We start from the raw sequence: 23,401 nt of genomic DNA on the forward strand, positions 1-23,401 counted from the left end.
ATGTTCCATGCTTCCACCCTCAATCCTCCCATCTCCTCCCCTCTTGACTTCCAAGACAACCCAAACCTGGATGGAGTGGGCAGAGAAAGTAGGCAGGCGACAAGCGATACCAGACGCTTAGGTGAACCCTCCCCAGCCGCTCAGCCCACACTGCCTGAGACGATGACCAGACAAATGACGAATTCAAGGACCAGATTCCTTCAAAGCTTTATTAGGAATTTCTGGGGTCAACCCAAGGGGCCTCCCCTTACAGGGCAGCACAAGGCATACACAGAAGCCAACAGCTAGCTCACGGGAGTTCAAGCGCAGCAGTAGAAGCACAGAGTTGCAGCCTAAGCCCCTGAGGCTGGCACATCACATGCGGAAAGGGACCTCAGTGGGTGGAGCGGTGCACCTGCTCCCTGGAGGAGACCACCTTGCCATCCTGGACTTCTTCCACAATGGTGCGCACCTGGCGGCTGGTCACCGTGCCTACGGATGGCAGAGAAGGGGTCATAGGGAGGTTCGGACAGGAAGGAGCCCCTACCCAAACTGCCAGCTAGGCTGTAGCACCCCCAATCTTCCCCAATGTCCCATATACAGGACAGGATTAGACTCTTACCTTCTCGGGAGGCCTGCGAAGCCAGGGATGAGGAATATTGAGTAGCCAGGCTGTAGGGAGAGGGGGGACCTGTCAGCCCAGAGGTGTCACAGCAAGGAGACCCTGGGAGCACTTCTGGGAAAGATAAGTAGCTGAGGAGGCCCCAAAAAGAGTAAGCGAGTTCCCACAAATTGGGAAATCACGTCTAGGAGTTCACAGAGAACAGCACAAACGAAGGACCAAATCCCATAGGCTCCTCAAAACAGGGAGAAAAGAAATAGCCAAGGGCATTTGTGGCTAGGCTGTGGGCTACTAAACCAGAATTTACAAGGAGACACTGCACAAGTGGATTTTCCATATCCTGAAGGGCCCAATAAGACTCCTTCCTTTAAAGCAAGAGATACTGGTTGGGCTGTAGACAAAATTCACCATTATTGGAAAGCAAAGTCTAGAACTGTGGCCAAGCATGGAGACCCTAGGATACTCTTGACTTCCCATAGAGATTCCAGGACACTCTTGGCTACCCATGAAAAACTTTTATCAGCATTCCCAACTCCAAATAAAAGTATCACTTAGCCTGCCCTGGCTAATGATGTCACCAGTCACACTAGACCAGTCATCCAAACCAGAAACCAAGGATCACTGTTACCCACTCCTTCACATATCCCTTCAGCGTCTATTGCATATCAACTTTGAGCTATGTGCTCTTCCCCACCACCCCCGTGTGTGTATGTGTGTGTGTGTGTGTGTGTGTGTGTGTGTGCGCGCGCGCCATGCTCTCTCTGTCTCTGTGTCTCTGTCTCTCTCACTATCTGACTCTCTCTCTCTCTCTGTGTGTGTGTGTGTGTGAGAGAGAGAGAGAGCCATGCTCTCTGTCTCTATCTCTGTCTCTGTGTCTCTGTCTCTCTCACTGTCTGTCTGACACTCTCTCTCTCTGTGTGTGTGTGTGAAAGAGAAAGAGAGAGCCATGCTCTCTCTGTCTCTGTGTCTCTGTCTCTCTCACTATCTGTCTGACTCTCTCTCTGTGTGTGTGTGTGTGAGAGAGAGAGAGAGAGAGAGCCATGCTCTCTGTCTCTATCTCTGTCTCTGTGTCTCTGTCTCTCTCACTATCTGTCTGACACTCTGTGTGTGTGTGTGTGTGTGTGTGAAAGAGAGAGAGAGCCATGCTCTCTCTGTCTCTGTGTCTCTGTCTCTCTCACTATCTGTCTGACTCTCTCTCTCTCTCTCTCTCACACACACACACACACACACACACACACACACACACTTTCTCTTCTGTCTGCACAATCGCACCCCTAGCTCTGGAGATTGTCACTCCCTTGCCCATCCACTCCCACTCTGGCCCATGTTTCCCTCTATAGCCAAAGCCAACATTCCCAAAGATGGCCACCATTCTGCTCCATATCACTCCATGTCTCCCTATAGCCCACAAGATCTGGTCTACATGCTTTCAGACGGTACTCAGGAAAATTTTCGCGGTCAGACCCGTGCCTTTTCCGTCCATTTCACCCCTGCACAGCTCCACATTCACGTCAAACTGTTGACACTCCTTGGACAAAGTAGTGTCCAGCCCAGCCTGGTAGGTGCCTAGACCCCCCACTCACTGGGCATCCTCTCCCTCCAGCAGGCGGCGGTAAGTGGCGATCTCCTGCTCCAGCCTGGTCTTCACATCCAGCAGCACCTGGTACTCATGATTCTGCCTTTCCATGTCACAACGCAGCTCACACAGCTGCAGCTCCATGCTGCTAATGAGGCCCTGCAGCTGCGCCAGCTGCGCCCCATAACGTGCCTCTGTCTCTGCCAGGCTGTTCTCCAGCGATGCTTTCTGTGGCCAAAGAGACAGGTTGACAGTGAGACAAGAGCTGGGCCCTTCCCCCAAAGATGACACCCACCTGGGAGTGCGGTCCCTTCTGAGGGACTTATATGTGTTTCCAGAACAGTTGGGCAGTAACTGGGGCAGAGAGGGACCTGTGGGGCAGACTGAACAGGTTGTTTCCGGTCCTCCACATAGGGGTTCTGTTTGGCAGGGCTCAACAGAAGTGACGGGAACAGGCAGGACAGAGACAGTGACCCACCATGCTGAGCTGGGACTGCAGCTCAATCTCCAAGTTCTGCACAGAGCGGCGGAGCTCCGTGATCTCCGTCCGGCTGCTCTGCAGGGCCTCTGTGTTGGTGGCCACTTCTCGGTTCAGCTCCTCTGTCTGGAAGGCAGGGCGAACATGGAGACTAAAGGAGGCTTTCAGAAGGAACAGAGGATGGGGGCTGTCCCTAAGCCCTATCCTTCCAGAACTACCCCTCCCTGACTTCAGAGGAGCTCATAGGCACCTGCTTCCAGAGCCCCTCTGTGTCCACAAGGAATACATGCAATGTATCTAGAACCCACAAGGGATCCTTGCTGAACACCTTAAAGCAGGCCAGAGATTACTGCTGTGCCAGTGACTGCCCCAGACCCCACAAATGTTCATTCAGTAGGTATTTATCCAAGGCACGAGTACATGCAGCGAACAGCTGTGGTGGGTGGAGCCTAAGCCAAGTTGGGTGGCCTGGATCAGTTCCCAAGGCCACAGCCATAACCACAAGGGAAAGGCCTGAGCATCTGAGCTTCCCCAGGCTTCATACTTCTTTAAAGCCTGAGCACTGGTCTGTGTGGTTCCCAATGTGTCTGAGAGTGACTCCAGCCATGCCAGCAGGTAGCACGCACAACCACAGGTGAGCGCACTTGCCATCCACGGCCACCCACCTTGGTGAAGAACCACTCCTCGGCATCCTTGCGGTTCTTCTCTGCCATCTTCTCGTACTGATCCCGCATCTCGTTCAGGATGCGGCTCAGGTCCACACCAGGGGCCGCATCCATCTCCACGTTGACGTCCCCGCCCACCTGGCCACGAAGGGCATTCATCTCCTGGGCAGAGAGGACAGCAGGAAATAACCCAAAGTCGTTCTGGGAAAAGACCCTGGTCCTCAGGGGAAGCAGGCAGACAGCCGCACCAGCAACTCCCACGTAAAGCTACCACAAACGACACAGGCCTCATACTCAGCAGATTCCATCCATCTCCCCCCAGCAAACACCCTGACACAAGTGTGCCTAGCGCCTACGTTCAAATTCGTGTGAAATAAGAGGAAAGTTCTCCAGTGACGGGGAAGGGAAGAAAAGACAACCTCACCCTACTTCCTGACCCCTGGCCTTGTCCATTAGCCATCAACCCTATAGCATGGGGCTAGGCACCTTATGGTGACATCCGTCCAAGCCAGACCATATTAAGTAATACTGGTTTTGCGGGAAGGGGAAGTTATGCACTCAGCCTCAAAGTTAAGGGAAGCACCTTTTGGGTGTCCTACACATGGGAATCAAACTCCCCCAGCCCAGGACAGGCAGTGCTGAGCTGGGAAGGAAGCCACAAAGGCACAGTCCTAAGCGGGGTCTTAGACCTCCATCCTTGGACTGCACTCTGGGGACATAAAACTCAGAAGTCTCTAGAAAAAGGAGTCGGGGTGGGGAGTTGCGGAGAGGTGGAGTCAGACCCTCACGTCAGACAGGCACGAGGTCAAGTCACTGTGCAGCCCTAGGTAGGTCCCTAACCCTCTCTGGGGGTTTCTTTGCTTCCAAAAGAGGAGGGCAAGAGCCTCCTTCTCCCCGCCATGTTGTCAGTATAAGTGGAAGTAACTGTAGTGAGTCAGTTGTCAGGTTGGGCAAATGTGCCTTGTTATAATTAATTAGAATAATTAGCACTGTGTGTTAGCCTGATTCACTCATTAGTAAATTAGCTGTTCCTACACGGTCAGCCAAGCCTGCAGGGATGAGTGGAAGGAAGTCTCTGGAGGAGCACCCCACCACATCCTCCGCCCCCTCCCAACCACCCCACGTAACCCCCCACTTCATCCAAGGTTCACTGAGGGTCAGCACCAGGCCAGGGACCCACTGATGGTACGATCTGGACCTAGTACACAGACCCAGCCTGCAGAAGTTCTGTGGAGCCGATGTCTCCTGTGTCGGCCTCACCTCCTCATGGTTCTTCTTCAGGTAGGCCAACTCCTCCTTGAGGGTCTCGATCTGCATCTCCAGGTCAGCTCTGGCCAGGGTCAGCTCATCCAGCACCCGGCGTAGGCCATTGATGTCCGCCTCCACACTCATGCGCAGATTCAGCTCTGTCTCATACCTGCAGGGTTGGAGGCAGGGGACATGGTCCACACACCGTGTTTGTGCTGCGTGCAGAGTAGGAACCCACCACCAGCTCCCCGGGGCAGCCCATAGGCACAGGCTCACTTGGTGCGGAAGTCATCGGCTGCCAGGCGAGCATTGTCGATCTGCAGCACGATGCTGGCATTGTCGATTGTGGCTGCCAGGATCTGTGGGTGATGGTGAACTCCATGAGCAAGTACCCACCACAGAGCCACAGAAGGTGCTGCTGTACCTTGCTTGCACGCAGCCTTGTGGTTTCAGGAACCACCAAGCACCCCAAGTTACACACAGAGTGGTGGGACATGACACGGTGACGTAGAGACACAGGTATCCATCTGTCATCGTGGGGTCTAAGCTGCCTGGGCCTTATCCCCAGCTAAATTCCCCTCCGGGCTCACCCCTACCTGCCAACTGCCCCACATAGTGCTGCTTCTCCCTGACCCCTCATCTCCCTGCTGTCTCCCTCGTGGCCTATGTCCATTTCTGGGACAATCTTATCTCAGTATCCTCTACATTTTTGGTTAGTTGTGCCCCCACTGGACTCCGAGCAACATGGGACTGGAACGAGGCCATGCCCGTCTGGTTCTCTTTGGTCTCCCCAAGCCTGGGCACAGCGCCTGGCCCACAGTCAGCCCCCAGGGTGTATTTGTCTAATTATATGACTAATTGATTAATGAGGTCATAACCGGCCCCTTCTCAAAACCAAGGCAAAGCCTGAGAAGATACAGGAAGTCCATAATCACTGGAAATACCCAAGGCTGGTCCCAAGCAAAAGCGTTAGTAGGGTTAGGGGGAGAGAGTACTCACCCAGTGGCAGGAGCTAGGTGGAAATGGTCATGGTTTAAGGCTGACCCAGGAGGAAGATGTCCCATTGACACAGCATAGACATAGGAACCATCCTATGTCTAGGGCCACCTCATCCTCTCCAAGACCCTACTCCAGGCCCTAAGTTCCATGCAGCAACCTGGTCAGGCTGAGCCTAAGGGTCAGGTCGCTTCCCTTCTTCTGCCTCACCATCTGTAGCCTGCAGAGACCTGGAAATTTCTGTGTGCCCAGGTATCTGGTATACAATGTGTCCAGGAAGCCTAACCAGAATATTGAAGGCAGGGTATGGAAATCCAGGGAAGGGGGTGGACTTTACTCTGCGGATGATGGCGAAGTGTTGGCTAACCCCAAAATGCAGAGCACTGACTCATCAGGACTCCCCTGGGTTCCCCGCTGCCCCAACAAAGCCTGGTATCTGATCTGGCACAGTCAGGATCTCTGCCTCCAAGGAGATTACAGGGATCCCCTGCCAGGCGGAGGACCCGGGCAGGAGCAGACAAAGCCCCTCACTAGACCGCCGTAGGGCTGGCTCTCTACCCTAGAGCCTAGGTCAGCCTCAAAGGTGCCTGGGCCCAGTCTGCAGCAAGCCTGTTCTCTCAGTGATCCTCAACCTCTTCTTTCCATGGGCTCAGTGCCCAGACCCTCCCAAAGCAGGTTTGTGTTAAGACCTGAGCGACCACATTTACAGACACCAGAGCCATTTTCATAGAGGTCAAGAAAGTGTAAGAAGAGGGCAGAGAGAGGGTCCTCCTTGGTCAGTTTAGCTTCCAGTCTCAGTTGCAAAACAGACCCCAAAAGAGTCATCATGGTGAGGGGGAGACCCACACCTAATGCAGCCTTGAGAACACACAGACTCTGAAGTCAGCCCAAGAAACAGGGCATGGACTGAACATCAAAGGGTTGAAGGAACATCAAGATTCTAGGAGGAAAGACATGCCATCCATCAAGGAGGGTGAGGCTACAGGACAGTAAAAAAAAATGTGGCAATACCTAGCCTAGTGTCGTAGCAGCCATACCAGACATTGTCCACCTCCCAGACCCTTTATGAAGCTATTCTCTATAGTGGCAATGCCTGCAGCTGCCTTCAATATCCTGAAGCTGTCCCATCTTTCCTCTATCACCCACCCCAGATAAGCTCTGTGGGAGGAGACAAGTTCTCCTCCATCTTCTTGGAGAGTTCCCAAAGACCACACAGCCTGGGATACCCCTGCAGGCTCAGTGTTATTCCAGATGTGTGTGTGTGTGTGTGTGTGTGTGTGTGTGTGTGTGTGTGTGTGTGTGTGAGAGAGAGAGGGGGGGGGGGAGGGAGAGGGAGGGAGAGAGGGGAGAGAGAGGGGGGAGGGAGGGAGAGGGAGGGAGGAGGGAGGGAGAGGGAGGGAGAGAGGGGGGAGGGAGGAGAAAGAGAGAGAGGAGAGAGAGAGAGGAGAGAGGGGAGAGAGAGAGAGAGAGAGGGAAAAGAGAGAGGTGTGAATGGCCGAATGGTGGAGGTCTATGGTGGGGAGGAGGTCTTCTGCTCTGGGGATGGACCTTGAGCAGACAGACCAAGGTGGTAAGAGGTTCCCACCTTGTTCCGCAGGTCCTCTATGGTCTTGAAGTAGGGGCTGTAATCACGAGCAGGCCCAGGGCCCTGCTTCTTGTACCACTCACGGATCTTCACCTCCAGGTCAGTGTTGGCCTCCTCCAGGGCGCGCACCCTGTCTAAGTAGGTGGCCAGCCGGTCGTTGAGGTTCTGCATGGTCTCCTTCTCGCTGCCCCCAAGAAGGGCATCCGACACACCAAAACTGGAGCCAAAGCCCCCTCCCAGGCTGCAAGTGTAGCCACCACCGTAGCTGCCTCCTAAGCCCGCTGAGAATCGGGAGGAGGTGACCGACATATTGCTACAGCTGCCACCTCCCAAAAGACTGGGAGCCCGGCAGGCACCCCCAATGCGGACGGAGGACATCCGGGAGAACCCCATGCCAGGAGCGCAAAGGCCCTTAACGGAGCCGGAGGTTGAAAATTGGCGGATGCTGGTAGTGGAAGCCATGTTATCGTCTGGTCAAGTAACGGTGTCTGGACTGGATGGAGACCCTGGGCTACCCTTTATAGCCAGGCTGAAGGGAGACTGAGCCCTTGCTCCTTGAAGTCCAAGCCAAAACCCCAACCTTGTAATTTGTCTCAGTTACAGCCAGCCGCCCGGCCTGAGGCTTGGGCTGGACTTGTGTATTTCATCCCTGTGTCCTGAGGCCCCCTCCTGGGTCTGCCCAGCCTGGGCATGGGTAACCTCTTAGTGGTCCATTGTTCTGTTCCAAAACAAAGGTGGTATTGGGGCTGTACCCCGGGGCAGGGTGAACTTCCATCCTCAACCATAATTAGGCAGATGAGCTCATTCTTGGGGTGGGGGGAGTCTGAAGAATCTAGCCCAGGAGCAGAGGGAAGGGCCTCAAACAAGGCTCCACAGGCCCAGGAACCAGGAAGCAGCAGATCTGGTCCCTACCTGGCATCCAGGGTCTCAGGGAGAAAGATGTGGATATTTGCCCCTGGTACATGATAGTCTTGGTAGGGTCCCTCAGTCTAAGTTGGGGGAGCCCTCGGCTGTCTCAGAACTATCCCAAGCTTTCGAGGTAAGATATAGCCTCAGCCTTGGGGGTCCCTGACTAAGAAAGAAGAAGTGTGGCCACTGGCCAAAGGGAGCTTTAGATCTTCAAGAAGCCAGTGAACGTATCCCTGCTTCTTCAGCTATAAAGGGAAATCGGGGTAGACAAGATGGCCAGCACTTTCTGTAGAAGCTTAACGACTTGAGTCCAGTCCCCAGAACTCACAGTAAAGGCAGGAAGAACTGACTCCTCAAAGTTGTCTTCTGACCTCCACGTACCACAGCATGCTACATGTGCACACACACACACACACACACACACACACACACACACCACACACCACACTAATTAATAATAATAATAATAATAATAATAATAATAAAGGAGAAGCCCACTGATGTCTCTCAAGGTCTTTTGATTCAGGCAAAGCTGTGACGAAATGGAAAGTGGGTGTGGAGAACGGAGACCAAGCCTGAGACCAGAGAAAACGTGTGGCCCCTGCTCACTTGCGCCGCACTGAGGAAAGCCCACCCAGAGGGTTCCCAGAGGTAGCACCAGGGGAGAGGGCAAGCCACGGGAAAAACAGGACTATTACCAGGGTTACCCTGAGTGGGTGTCAGGGCCCAAGGAAGAGCCACATCCCAGTCCTGGGAGTCAGCAGCCACCCCTGCAGGGGCGTGGTGAGATCCCACAGCCTGGCACCCGCTCCACCCAACAGGGAGATTAGCCGCCTAATCTCTGCGGCGCTAATGATTTAGGTGCTGCCAGGACACTGGCGTCTGAGCAGAGCCTGTCTGAATGTGGAGCCTCCAGGGGTGGCCAGGGCCCGGGGCCCAGGCAGGGATGGGAGACACATGGGTGGCCTGGGCTCCTTGCCCACACTCAGGGACAGGGAGGGAGCTGGGTTTCCCATATAACCCAGAACTCCTGGAAAGACACAAGATTGCTGCAAGGACTTCTTGCTTAGAAGTGGTAGCTCTCACGGGAAGATGCCTCTCACCTGAGGCACCAGAGTAAGATCTGTAAGAACTATCTGAGAGAGGATAGGGCACTGGCTTCAACCTGTTTCCACTGTTCCGTGAAGGCTATTGGTAGGGGAAGCTCAGAGCCAATATGAAAGAGAAATGTCCGGTGGCTGCCACAAGGTTAGATATCAAGAAGGACTTCCTGCCAATCTAGACTGTCTTAGTGTTGAAAGGGAACCCGCAGAACCTCCATTAACCTGAGTGGGCCAGAAACAAGTTCTACCCCAGCCACCCTCCCAGGGAAAGCCCTACTATGACACTTCACAAACTGCCAGGGACAAACTCCCAAGAACCCCCTCTCCTCTAGGATTGTCCATCAGACCACTCCTTGCAGCCCCTTCTCTCCCCCAGTCTCCCCACTCCTCTGCTCCCCTCAGCCCTGGGTCAATGGGTAGAAGGTCACCCTATCCCTCTGACTTAGACTCCAGCTCCAAGTCCACCCTGCCTTCAGCTTTCTCAAAGCTTGCCTAAGGTCATCATCTTTCCACATTCCCTCAAAGATCTTGGGAGAAAGGAATGGTCCCCAGTTTCTACCTCTGGTGACCCCAGACCTCAGCTTCCAGGGCCCAGTTGGAAATGCAGAGTCTGCTAAGCCTCTGTTTACCTCCAAAGCCCCAGCCAATGTCTTACCACCACCACCACCACCACCACCACCACCACCACCACACCAACTGCCAACTGGCCCCATGGTGTCCCTTATCTCTGACAGCAAGCTTCAGACCACGATTCTCTAGGCCTCCATGTCTGTTTCTTGGTTTCTGCTCTAACTCCACAGCCCAGAGAGGCCTCACACCATAAAGGACTGGCTAGATAGCTTTTCCTACCCAGCTAAAAGGCAAAGTCTAGACAGCACTAGCCGATGTGAAGCACCAGACTGTGAGAAGCTAAGGCATGAGAGAAACAAATGCATGGCCTGCCCTAGGCTACAGGATGAGCAAGGCCAGTCTGGGCAACTTAGTGAGAGTGTCCCAAAATGAAAAATAAAAAAGCAGGGGCTAGAAAGATGGCTCTGTAGGTAAAGGCATTTACCACCAAGCATAACAGCCTGAGTTCAGTTGCGAGGACCTACAAGGTAGAAGATGACTCCTACTAGTTCTCCTCTGACCTCCTGGCTCTGGGATAGGCTTAAAACACACACACACACACACACACACACACACACACACACACATTCACACACACACATACACACTCACATTCACACATACACACATTCACACACTCACATATACACACAGTCATACAGTCACATTCACACATGTATACACACTCACATATCCATATATTTACACACATAATCACATTCACACATCCACACACAAGCTAATATTCACACATACACACTCACACTCATACACACTCACATATACAAATACTCACACACACACTCACGTACACACACACACTCATACACACTCACATATACACATACATAGTCACATTTACACATGCACACACATTCTCACACTCGTACATACTCACACTCGCATTCACATACACTCACGCTCACACACATTCACACTCACAATCACACTCACACACATATATCCTCACACTCTTACCCACTCACACTCACAAACTCACACACACACACACACACACACACACACGCAGAGTTAGTAAATAAGGTTTTTGTTATTTGGGATGGGTTTTAGATTTTGTTTGTTTCTGTGTGTGGGTTGCTTGTTTTTGTTTGGGGTTTTAGTTTTGTTTTTTGTTGTTGTTATTGTTGTTGCTGTTGTTTCTGTCTTTGTTTTGTTTTGCTTCACTTTATTGGGACAGAGTTTCTCTGTGTAGCCCTGGCTGACCTATAAGTCATTATGTAGACCAGGCTGGCTTCTAACTCACATAGATCCCCCTGCCTCTGCCTCCCAAGTGCTGAACCTAAAGTCTTGTGCAGTGTGTATGTACGTTTGTTTTAAGAAATAAAAGACTGAGAGCTGGAGAGATGGCTCAGTGGTTAAGAGCACTGACTGCTCTTCCAGAGGTCCTGAGTTCAAATCCCAGCAACCACATGGTGGCTCACAACCATCTGTAATGGGATCTGATGCCCTCTTCTGGTGTGTCTGAAGACAGCTGCAGTGTACTCATATATAATAAATAAATAAATAAATAAATAAATAAATAAATAAATAAATAAATAAATCTTTTTTTAAAAAAGAAAAAGAAGGCTGGAGAGATGGCTCAGCAATTCAAAGAACTTGATGCCTTTGCAGAAGACCCAAGTTCAATTCCCAGCACCTACACAATAGCTCAGACCATCAGCAACTCTAGTTCCAGGGTATGCAATCCCTCTCTGGCCTCTGCAGGACACAGTCCCGCCACACACATGATATACAGACAAATAATCAGGGAAAACATACAAACACGTAGCATTTTTAAAAATCTAAAAATTAAAAAATAAAATAAAAACTGGGTGGTGGTGGCACTTGGGGGGTAGGGGGGACAGAGGCAGAAGGATCTCTGTGAGTTCAGGGCCAGCCTGCTCTACAGAGCAAGTTCCAAGACAGCCAAAGCTAGACAAACACTGTCTCAAAAAAGAACCAAAAATAATAAGTAAAAAATAAAGTAAAATTCAATGGGGTTGGGCGTGTGGCTCAGAAGAATGGGCCTGTGCATGTGAGGGCCTATGTCTTATCCACGCAGGGAAACAAAGATACAGCACAGAATGGCTCTGGGTCCCAGGAAGTTCTTTCTCCACAGCCCTCTGCAATGCATTGCCATCCCTGGCCAAGGGTGAGAAGACCTGGACCTTCTTCCTCAGATCCTCACAACACCATGGGGAAACTGAGGTAGCAAAGTGGCTTCGGTCAGGTCAACCTGGCGATAGCATCAGCAGCTCAGCTTTCCCTGCTATGGCAGGAGGCCTGTCCAGGCATCTGAGGGCCTTAGAAGCCCTGTGGCCCAGCCAGTGAGTCTCCTGCCTGGGCCTGCCTTCCACCCCAACAGGGAGAGGCCCCTGCTACCCCCGCAGCTGTCAATAACTGGGCCCACACTGAATCTGGGCAGGAGGGAGGATGAACTCCAAGAGGTTCCTTCACACGAGGACCATGATTGCTGGAGACCAGCAAGCCCAGGTGGAAACAGAGGCAAGAGGGAGTCTTGTAGGGAAATGGGGGGACCTCTGTTCCAGAAGAACCCTGTGAGCTAACTCCAAGCTGGGCTACCCGCCAAGACTCCCAGCCTCATTCCAAAGATTGCTGAAAAGCCAACAGGTTCCAGAGTGAACTGTAGCCAGGCCTGTCTCAGACCTGAGCTGAACAGGAGTCCGGGGAAGGCTGGCTCCTTACAACGGGCCTGTTCACCTTTACTTCATTGGTGGGGGGCTCTGGATAGAGCCAGCATTTAGCACATGCACACTGATGTTGGCAGAGGTCATGCCACATCTGCCCAGATGCTCAGCTCCTATGAGCCCCACGGTTGGTCCTTGGAATGAGGCCTACCTTTTATCAGATGAGTAAGTTGTAGTTAGTGCTTATAGAATTGTTAGGGTGACTGGGGGGCAGAGCACCTCCCTAACCAAGGATAAAGGTTAGAATCGAGTAATTGGATGTAGAAAAGGGTTCTGTCTAGTTTGTCTCCTACTGAAACCTTGACTTCGAAGATGAGAAAAATACCCCAAAAGCTATCACTTTACTCCCAGGCCCTTGTACCGGCACCCCCTGCTCCTCCCAATGCATCCCAGACTCTGAGACCCTGTCACCCGAGGCACCTTGCCAGGGGTCAGATGAGCAGGGCCAGCCAGGCACTGTGCAAGTTCCCCACCCCGGGCCAGGCATCCCTTAGAATACATCCTTCCAGCCTGCCAGCCACACCTGCCAGCCCCGCCCTCAACTGGAATCCTCCTCTTCCTCTGTTCTGTTTCCCCGGCTGAGAACCGAGGCCCAGCCCCACCCAGATCCACCCACTAAATGATTTGTCTCCTGCTCCAGAGGGAGCCGCACCCTCCACCTCCTTAGGGCCCATAACACTCCATGTGCCACGTGTCTCCTCCCAGTTTGGAGTGGCAGGGATGCTGAATGCCTCTGACCTCTCTGAAGACACTGGGGGATCCCTCTGGGGGTAGGGGGGGTGGGGAGCCAACTCTGCCCCACCCCATCACCATCTCCCCCTAACCAGTTTCCAGGTATTACGTTGGGTGGTCCAAATGAACCCAGATAATCCGGGGGGCCATATGTCCTTTTATTTTTCGAGATTATAATATAGTTAATCAATTTCCTTCCTCCAGATTCCCCCATTTACCCTCATTTCTCTCTTTCAAATTCATAGAGTCTACCTTCCATCAGTTGTCGTTACACACATATATGCATGTTTCTGTATATTCCTAAATACATAAATGCAACCTATTTGGTCTGTAAAATGTTGCCTGCATGTATGTTTTTAGGGCTGACCATTTGGTATTAGATAACCAATCGGTACGCTCTTCCAGGGGAAGACTGTATCTCCCACTCTCAACGTTCATCAGTTGCCTGCAACTATAGTTCTTTGTAAAGGACTGAGGCTTCTTGGGCTCCCTCCCCGAGCATCCCTCTGCCCCAGCTCCCCATCCACATCAGCATGTCCATTGTTCGGTTCGGCCATAGGCAGCAATGTTGGCAAGCCTTTCTGGGTGTAGTTTCTGACATTCCCAGGAAACGCAAGCTCACAGCAAGCTCCGTGTTTCCCCAGCTCTTACAGTGCTTCTCTCCCTTCTGCATTGTTCCTGAGCCTTAGATACGCAAGTTACGTTGTAGATGTGTTTATCTACAACGTAGATAAACTATGGGCTGCACCCCATAACTCTGCATTTTAATTGACTGTGGTTTCCGTAATGGTCTTCATCTGTTGCAAAGAGAAGTTTCCTTGAGGAAGGATGAGGTTCTTTGCCCTTGTAGCTCCTTCAGTCTCCCGGTCTGGTTTTGTCCAGGGCTGGTGTGTGGACGCTATCTCAGGGTAGCAGCCGTTGGACCACTGCTGACTCCCCAGCCCAGGGGCGTGGGGGGTGCTGCTGGAATGAGGCAAAAGACCGGGGAAGGGGGTTGGGGATTTGGCTCAGTGGTAGAGCGCTTGCCTAGCAAGTGCAAGGCCCTGGGTTTGGTCCCAGCTCCAGGAAAAAAAAAAAAAAAAAACCGAGGAAGGGCACTAGGGGAAGACCTAGGAATGGAAGACAGAACTGGGGAAGACTGATCAGGAAAACCGCAGGACAGGCAAGTTGTAAGCCTTGGTGGCACTGGTTTGAGGGGCATGGGGATGAATAAGGGAGGAAGTCATCCTGTTTGACTTAGGCTGGTGTGTTCAACAGTGGAGGTCAGCAAGCAGCCATACACCAGAAGCTCTGCTGGTGGTTACCTGGGAATTGAATAGAGACAGTGAGAGCCCAAAGTTAGACCCCAGTCAGCACCCATTCGCTGCATTCATTGTGTGGACAGCTTCAGGGAAAGAGCAAGAAAGCCCAACGTGCCACAGAAAACACACTTAGGCTTTGGTCGGTCTCCAAAAGAAAACATAGGAAAGGGGAAAAAGGAAAAGCTGATTCTTTCTGAGCTGCCTGGCCATGGCCCCCACAAGCCATTGCCTCGATCATTCTTCTAAAGATGGTGATGAAGACAAGACATCCTTTTGCAGGATGTAACATACTGCCTCCCTCACCCCCTCCCCCAAGTCCCGCTCTTCAAGCCTTGAAGCCCAGCTGCCTTCCCCAGTTCTTCAGCTTCAAGCTCAGGGTCACCGGTGTGTCACCGGCATCAGCTTCTGTAACAAGGCTCTAAGGAACAGCAGCTTCCTCATGACCCCAAGACCAGATATCGCCTGACCTATAACCCTGACTGCGTTCTGCATGGAATGGGCTTGGAACCCCAAGTTGGAGAACCTAATATCCAATCTGGGCTCCACGTGGCCTCAAGTTAAGTCGTTCTTTCTACTTTAGTCCCCCTCCTGTGCAGAACAAGAAGTTAGGCTTGTCTGGCCCATCACAAGTGAGGACATGATGAACACGTAAGGTAGGCACACTACAGCGATCAGTTGTCAGTAGCCCCAGAGCAATGAAAGGTAAGCACCTGTGTCTGCGAACCCCAAACATGTACCTGCCCTGACCCCCAGGACCTGGGGATCTACACTCGTAAAGCAAAGGGGGGCTCTGCAAATAGGACTCTAGCATCAGCCTTAGGGTCCTGGAGTTGGGAGGCAGTCAGGCAGCACAAATGCAGAAGCAAACGTCAGTGGTTCCAGGGTCACTTGGGTGAAGGAGCCCAGCAGCATGCTGCAGCTGGAAAAGGCAAGGACCAGATTCTTCCAGGGTCCCCAGAAAAAGATGGCCATCATGACACCTCGATTTGGGCTTCTATCTTCCAGTCATGGCAATCTTTTACAGCCAAAAGATGGTTCCTGGCCCCACCATCCAGCTCAGCGCTCTGCACATGGTAAGCGCTCGGCTGGTGGTGACCTCTCAACCAACTAGATCCAGCCAGTGAGAGCCCAAAGTTAGACTTCAATCAGCACCCATTCACTGTGTGGCAGACACTGGGCTGGGTGCTCAGAACGTAGTCCTGAGTCAGCCCGGCCCTGCCCTTCACGAGAGCCAGCCATGAGCAAAAGACAAACAGGCATTTTATTCGAGCACAATAGCGCTGTGCCCTGACAAAGGTATGTGTGGACAAAGCACCTTGGCAGGGTGAGGAAGGAGCCAGTCACTCATACTGAGGCACTGAGCAGTTTCAGAGGGAGGGGCCGAGAGGCTGGGTTTCAAAGCCAGGGCGGAAGCAATGAGGCAGGCAGAGGTGAGGACTTGCCAGGTGTGTTTGGGGAATACCTGAAGGCCGGAAGCTGGGTCAGCGTCTTGGAATGACGTAACCAGAGTGTTGGGGAAAGGATCCTATTAGGAGATACAGCTTGTCTTCTATTGGATAAGCGCCGGACGCTATCCCTGACACTGGAAATAGGGTGGTGACGTAAGAGCCGGCTTTTCTACCCTAATGGAGCAATCTGTCTGCTGGAAAGGTTGGATGAGATCAACAGATCAGAGAATGAGTACTCCAGGTCTAGGGATGTCCTCATCTACAGCTAAGGGGAACCGAGGAAGGAGCCAGTCATACACAAGGAAGATCTTTCCAAATGTGCAAGCCCTTGGGCCGAGCTTCTCGTCAGAGAGCAGAAAGCCGGCCTACAGTTGAGCGGAGTGAGGCTGAGCCACCGTAGAACAGCAGTTCTCAACCATCCTAACGCTGTGACCCTTTAATACCTCACGTCGTGGTGACCCCCAACCATAAAATTATTTTGTTGCTACTTCACTGTTTTGCTACTGTTACGAATCATAATGTAAATATTAGAGATGCAGGATATCTGATAGGTGACACACACACCCCAAAAAAATGGGAGTCATGACCCACAGGATGCCCTAACGCTTTCAGGGTGGTGCTGATGGGACGTCAAGTCTGAGAACAAGGATCTAAAGTCTCCTGGGCCGGGCAAGGCAGAAGAATCTGCTGACAGCCTCAGCTTGCTTCTTCCACAGAAGTCGACAAGATGAAATGCTTCTAAGGAGAGCTTTGTGGAGAGAGAGAAAGAGCTTCCTGGAACCCCTTTGGGGGATGTCTGGGCTTGCAGAGCATGTGGGAAGTGACTGGAACAAAGGCTGAGAAGAAACCTGCAAGGAAGGGACATTGAAGAGTTTAGACTGTGTTCAGGATTGTGTGCTTGGGCTTGTCCATTCATTTGTTCCCTAATTTGCTTGCTTGCAGTGTTGAGGACCAAAGCCAGGGCCTGGTCCATGCTAAGCATGGATTCCCATACTTAGCCATGTCCCCAACCTTTTCCTAATTTTTGTTTTCTTTTATTGGATATTTTATTTACTTATTTACATTTCAAATATTATCCCCTTTCCTGGTTCCCCTCCCGCTACCCCCTAACCCATCCCCCCTCCCCCTGCTTCCACAAGGGTGCTCCCCCATGCACTCACCCACCCCCTCCCTCTTCCCCACCCTGGCATTCGCCTACACTGGGCCATCGAGCTTTCACAGGACCAAGGGCCTCTCCTCCCATTGATATCCAACAAGACCATCCTCTGCTACATATGTGGCTGGAGCCATGGGTCCATCCATATGTATTCTTTGGTTGGTAGTTTAGTCCCTGGGAGCTCTGGGGGGTTTGGTTGGTTGGTATTGTTGTTCTTCCTATGGGGTTGCAAACCCCTTCAGCTCCTTCAGTCCTTCCTCTAACTCCTCCATTGGGGACCCCGTGCTCAGTTCAGTGGTTGGCTGTGAGCATCCGTCTGTGTATTTGTCATGCTCTGGCAGAGCCTCTCAGGAGACAGTTCTATCGGGATCCTGTCAGCATGCACTTCTTGGCATCCACAATAGTGTCTGGGTTTGGTGACTGTATATGGGATGGATTCCCAGGTAGGGCAGTTTCTGGATGGCCTTTCCTTCAGTCTCTGCTCCACATTTTGTTTCTGTATTTCCTCCTGTGAGTATATTGTTCCCCCTTCTAAGAAGGACTGAAGCATCCACACTTTGGTCTTCCTTCTTCTTGAGCTTCATGTGGTCTATAAATTGTATCTTAGGTATTCTGAACTTTTGGGCTAATATCCACTTACCAGTGAGTGCATACCATGTGTGTTCTTTTGTGATTGGGTTACCTCACTCAGGATGATATTTTCTAGTTCTATCCATTTGCCTAAGAATTTCATGAAGTCGTTGTTTTTAATAGCTGAGTAGTACTCCATTTTGTAGATATACCACATTTTTTTGTATCCATCCCTCCACTGAAGGACATCTGGGTTCTTTCCAGCTTCTGGCTACCTTTTCTTAGTCTTAATATGTCTACATGGATAGATGTTTTAAGAAAGGCAGGTTCTCATATAGCCCAGGCTGGCTTCAAATTTGCTGTGTATAGAAGGACAGCCTTGAACTTCCAATCTCCTGCTGAGATTTCAGGCACTGGCTTACACGGTGCTGGGAATCAAACCCGGAGATCTGTCCATGCCAGACAAGCACTCCACCAAGTGTGATACGTCCCTAGACGTTATAGATTTTAATTCCACAGAAGGAAACAGTATCCATCTCTCAAGGCCTGTCTCCTAGGCAACAGTATCTCTGAAACAGTAGACTCTTTCCATCCACTCCTTCCCTGCCAAACATCTCTGGACTCCAGTGTTTTTTTGTTTACACAAAATGGTGCCATATACATCCCTGAACATATGGTAGTGTGAACTTTCACAGACACAGTCTTAGGGGATATTTTGGTAATGGGATTACTGGGTTGGTGGGTAATGTTTTATTTTTTGATTGAAACAGTGTTCTGCTGTGTTGCCAAGGCTAGCCTTGAACTCCTGGGCTTACATGACCCACCTGCCTCCAAGGAGTATAGACATTCACCTGGCTGATAATTTCCTTTTCTCATCGATGATGATGATGGTGGTGGTGGTGGTGGTGATGGTGATGATGATGATGATGTGGTGGTGGTGGTGGTGGTGGTGATGATGGTGATGTGTGTGTGTGTGAGTGCACACAATACATATGTATGCATGCACAAAGGTGTGTGCATATGCCCACTGAGACCAGAGGTTATCAGATCCTCTAGAACTGGAGCTACGGGTGTGTGTAAGTCACTCAGTCTGGGTGATGAAAACAAACATGAGTTCTCTGCAAGAGCAACAAGTGCTCTTAACCACAGAGCCGTCTCTCCAGCCCTCTAGACTGTTGGTTCTGGTTTTGAGACAGGGTATCCTGTGCAGCCATGGCTGTTCTGGAACTTGGTCTATAGACCAGGGAATCCTGTAACTCACAGAGATCCACCTGCCTCTGCTTCCTTAGTGCAGAGCCACCACACCCAGTGACTTTTTTTTTAAGACAAAGTCTTCTGTAGCCCAGGCTGGCCTCAAACTTCCTGTCTAGTGGCAGATGACTTTGAACTTCTGATCCTCCTGCTTCCACTCCCCCAACCATGAACGAGAATGAGCTTCTCCACTAACTTGTAGGAGCTCTGGAAACCAGTGAGATCTGGCTGTTTCCACTGCTGCGGGTTCCCTGGTTACCTTTCCCAATGTAAAAAGGCTCCCTGGTCACCTCAGTTTTCACTCCTAACTCCTAGAGGACACAAAGTATCCCTCCTGGGTTTGTTTGGGTTTGTGTGGCTGTGATGGAATTACCAGGGCCAAAGCAACCTGGGAGAGAAGCTTACACTTCCACAGAACTGTTCATCAGTGAAGGAAGTCAGGAAAGGAACTCCCAAGGCCAGATCCTGGAGGCAGGAGCTGATGCAGAGGCCATGGAGAAGGGTTATTTAGTGGCTTACTCCTCATGGCTTGCTCAGCCTACTCATATAGAATCCAGGACTACCAGCCCAAGAACAGCACCACCTACAATGGGCTGGGCCCTCCCCCATCAATCACTAGTTAAGGAAATTTCTTACAGCTGGATCTTAGCAAGGCGTTTTCTCAATTGAGGTTCCCTCCTTTCAGACGACTCTAGCAAGTATCAAGGTGACATAAAACTATCCAGGGTCTCTTCTTGGGTTCCTACTGACTCCTGTGAGCTGACCTTTCCTGACCTTTGCCTGTCTGCTCCTAGCCAGCTGGCGAAGCTGCTCACAAGCATGGCTCTGCCTCCACACACGCGCTGTGTGAGTGGTTTCCCCAGGTTGCCTGTGGGTCGTCATTTCCATATGGCCAGTTCCTTCGGTCACATTCATTCACTGTTTCTTTGCTGCCGCCCCACCCCCTCCCAGCTCCCAGAGTTTGAGAAAGAGGCTTTCCACAGTGGGAGGGAATGTAACACCCAGAAGTGGCCAGAACCCACCCGGGTCTGAGGTAACAGCCTGAGAAACAGACATGAAGATAGATCCAGGGCTGGGTGGCCAGCAGGGCACAGGCCAGGGCAGCTGGGAAGCAGGGGGATGACTTTCTGGGTTGAGCAGGTGGGCAGTGAGGATGGTAACTCTATGTTGCAGACGTAATCCAGGAGAAGGGAAGCTGTGGGACACTTCTCACAGCACATCCCCCCTGAGGATCCTCACTTGCTTTCTGATGAGGGGGTCCCTGCCACCTCCACCTCTGTCCTCAGAAATGGACATGTCAAACAGTGCTTGTTGAATAAATGATCAAATGAATGGCCAAGTCACCAGAGTTGGGAAAGCCACTTCCCTGAAGGAGAGGAGGAAAGGATATGATATACAACTGAAGGGCCCTCCTCCAAATCTCCATCCTCCCGACAGACATTGATGAACAGCTCCCAAGCACCAAGAAGACAAGATTATGTCAGCCAGAAAGAGCCAACCAGCCCTGTTTGTGGCAGGAACAAGAACTGTGTCTGGTCCTAAGAACTCCAGCTTATGACAGACAAGGAATCGCTCCTCCTACAGGCCATCCAGGGAATCGAGAGAGTGAGGCGTAGCCCTGGATCACAACACTAAGAAGCTTTCTAAAAAGGCTGGTGACTCTCAACAGGCTCTGGAGTCAGGAGGAAAACCTCCAGGGCAGGCCAGAGGAATCTTCACGTTCCTGGGGTTGTCTCAAAGTCCTGGGAGTTGTTTCAAAGTCGCCAGGAGACACAAGAGAATAGATGCGGAACAGAGAGGTACCTGAGCAGGAAGCTGGGGGACACTGTGGAGCCCCGCCTAACCTGAGTGCGGTCCTCTCCTCCTCTTACCCCAAAACGGAAGCCATTTGGGTTCTAGACTCCAGCTTCTTTCCAAGAATGGAAAGAACTCACTTCAGAGAGCAGCGTCAGCTTCAATCCTGTGGCCAGAGCACCCTCTGCTGGTAACTCTGGGTACTGCACCCGTGCTCACAAAGAGGAGCGCCTAGCTAGCTACCCCTGAAGCGGGAGGAGATATTCAGGAGGATGCTGTATCACCTATCTGCCAACTGCCTCTTCAGACCCCTTCCCTGGAATCTGGGCCAGCTCACCTACTTCAGTATACTACTCCCTAGTACGCCCCCCGCTGTCCCACTGCACCTTAGTTGGGCCACTGTGTCCCACACATCACTCCTTCCTTCCCCTTAGACCCTCTATGAAACTGCTCACTCCAAGGCCAGCTTCTTCCCCTGCTGCGAGTTTGAGGGTCCCTGGGTCAGTCTCTATTCTTCATGAGGAGCACCCGCTTCCTGCGGAGAATTCTTTACCAACGGCAGCTGCTATTAGTGCGCATCGCACACAGGGTATGACCCCTGGCTGGGAACCCAGTACAAACCAATGAAAGAAACGGCTATGTGCACGCCTATATGGATACCCTACATGCAAATCCAAGCATGTTCTGCATGTGTGGGTGAACAGCAAGAAGGTCTACACAGTGAGCCAGATAGGTTCTTTCTTGACCCGGCTGGAGCTGAGAGACCTGAAATCCTAACCCTGCGCCTGCAGAGGGCAGCACTGAGCTGCTCGGGGCTACCTGAACAGACATTTCCAGTTGTTTTGCCCGTGGACCTGAAAATGGCTTCTGCTCTCAGAGTTGCGGTGGCTCCAGGGCTGTGAAAAGCATGGGACGGACACGTGTCAAAAGATTTAGTGTCTAAGGTCCTAGAAAGATGGCTCAGCAGTTAAGAGCATAGTATTTTCCTTCCCGAGGACCCAAGCTCGGTCCTTAACACCCATGCTAGGCATCTCACAACCACGTGAAAGTTCAGCTCCTGGGAATTCGACACGTTTAGCCTCGGTGGGCACTTCACTTGCACATTCCCACACAAAGACAGACAGACAGACAGACAGACAGACATGCACGCACACACACACATTCCTGTGATTTCAAATTAAATTAATTTTTTAAGTTGAGTGCCTAATATCACATAGTAGATTCTATGCCTTTATTGGGGATATGAGACTGTGTGTCTGTGTGTCGTGTGTAAGGTGTGCACATACATTTCAGGATGCATGCTAGTGCAAGGTCATATGGTTCTGTCTTAAATCCTACACACATTTTGTCAGTATTATTTTGACTCTCTTTCATGTTATTTTTTTTAAGAAGAATGAATGAATGAATGAATGAATGGCCCCCCCAAGTCCTCACTAGAATGTGGAAATCCACTGCAGATCCCTGGGACTTCCCAGAATTCATAAAAAGACTATGAGTTTCACTCAAGTGAACTGGGGTCTTCGAGAAGGGGAGGGTCTGAGTCCAAGTTCAGCACTTCCCCAAGGCACGTGGCTAATTCACACATGTGAACACACAACTCAAGTGCACAGAGCTCATACGCATCTGCACACCTACACAGCCCACACACACATATGCACACACTTCCCACGTGGACTCACACATTCGACTTCTTTCAGGTATAATCGCGTGCCCTTGCACTAGCACGCATTCCGAAATGTACTTGCACATCATACACGTGACACACATATCCTCAGACCCACACGCAGCCACACTTAGGAATATGAACTCATACACTCACACTTGACCCTACATGCCTGACACTAACACACGCGGTCGCACTAGTCTCGCGTGCACTGCACACTTGCCTGTGCTCTTGGTCCTATAGCCTCTTCACCTCTCTCATTACACACTTGTTCACACTCACACAAAGCTGTCATTGCGACTATACTCAAAAAACCTTACATTCTCACGGGACTACCCCTGGAGACTTCTGAACCATCCATGATCCCAAGAGAGATTTCTAGAATCTTCCCAGGACACACCAAACCCAAAGTAGAATGATGCCCCCCCCACACATGTCCAGTCTAGGGCAAGCAGAATCAGGACCAGGAGCATTGACAGTGCCAGGCCCTTGGGAACCCTTCAACCTTCAGTTCTCTTTCAGTTAGTTCATCTTTGGACTGTATGAGGCAGGGCTTGACCAGGAGAACTAACAGGAACACATGGGTGCTAATACTATGGGGGAGACACTTGTCCTTATGAGGCCCACCGAAGGCCTGAGCATGTTAATCTATGGGGGCATCTAAGGACCCTCGGCCAGCTAGGAGGCAGGACAGGTATGGAGGCACAGCACAGACCAGAGTCACAGGTAGACACAGGTATGGCTGTCATATGGGAAGGCCAGTGGCACACAAGAACCTCACACTCTCTGGGAAGAGAGAGACAAGCCGGAGGAGGAGAGACAGAGATAGACGCGAGCCTAGAGAGGCGGGTAGGAGGCAAGCCTGCCAGAGACCTGCGTACCACACTAGTAGGGAAAGAGGCCTGGATCCTAAAGGTTATGGGTACAGGACAGAAAGGACATGCTTCCCTCACAGAGGTTGGCAACAGGGACCCAGGAATCTTTAGGACTGACTATAGTCCTCAGCTA

General features: G+C 51.5%; 1 protein-coding gene across 2 annotated transcripts; it reads right to left on the reverse strand.

The window, feature by feature from the left end:
• Positions 1 to 191: 191 nt before the first annotated feature.
• On the reverse strand, positions 192 to 8,824 carry Krt42 (keratin 42). Of its 2 annotated transcripts, XM_087573535.1 has the most exons (9): positions 8,757 to 8,824; positions 7,150 to 7,283; positions 4,845 to 4,927; positions 4,581 to 4,737; positions 3,321 to 3,482; positions 2,656 to 2,781; positions 2,185 to 2,405; positions 602 to 651; positions 192 to 471 (listed from the first exon to the last, which is right to left on the reverse strand). In XM_087573535.1, the coding sequence occupies exons 4-9, from the start codon at positions 4,710 to 4,712 to the stop codon at positions 374 to 376; spliced, it is 789 nt and encodes a 262-aa protein (XP_087429661.1). In that variant the 5' UTR covers positions 4,713 to 4,737; positions 4,845 to 4,927; positions 7,150 to 7,283; positions 8,757 to 8,824; the 3' UTR covers positions 192 to 373.
• Between the last annotated feature and the right edge of the window lie 14,577 nt (positions 8,825 to 23,401).

The sequence above is a fragment of the Rattus norvegicus genome, chromosome 10 (assembly GCF_021556685.1).
Source record: "Rattus norvegicus strain SHRSP/BbbUtx chromosome 10, alternate assembly SHRSP_T2T, whole genome shotgun sequence".
In the NCBI taxonomy this organism is placed as follows: domain Eukaryota; kingdom Metazoa; phylum Chordata; class Mammalia; order Rodentia; family Muridae; genus Rattus; species Rattus norvegicus.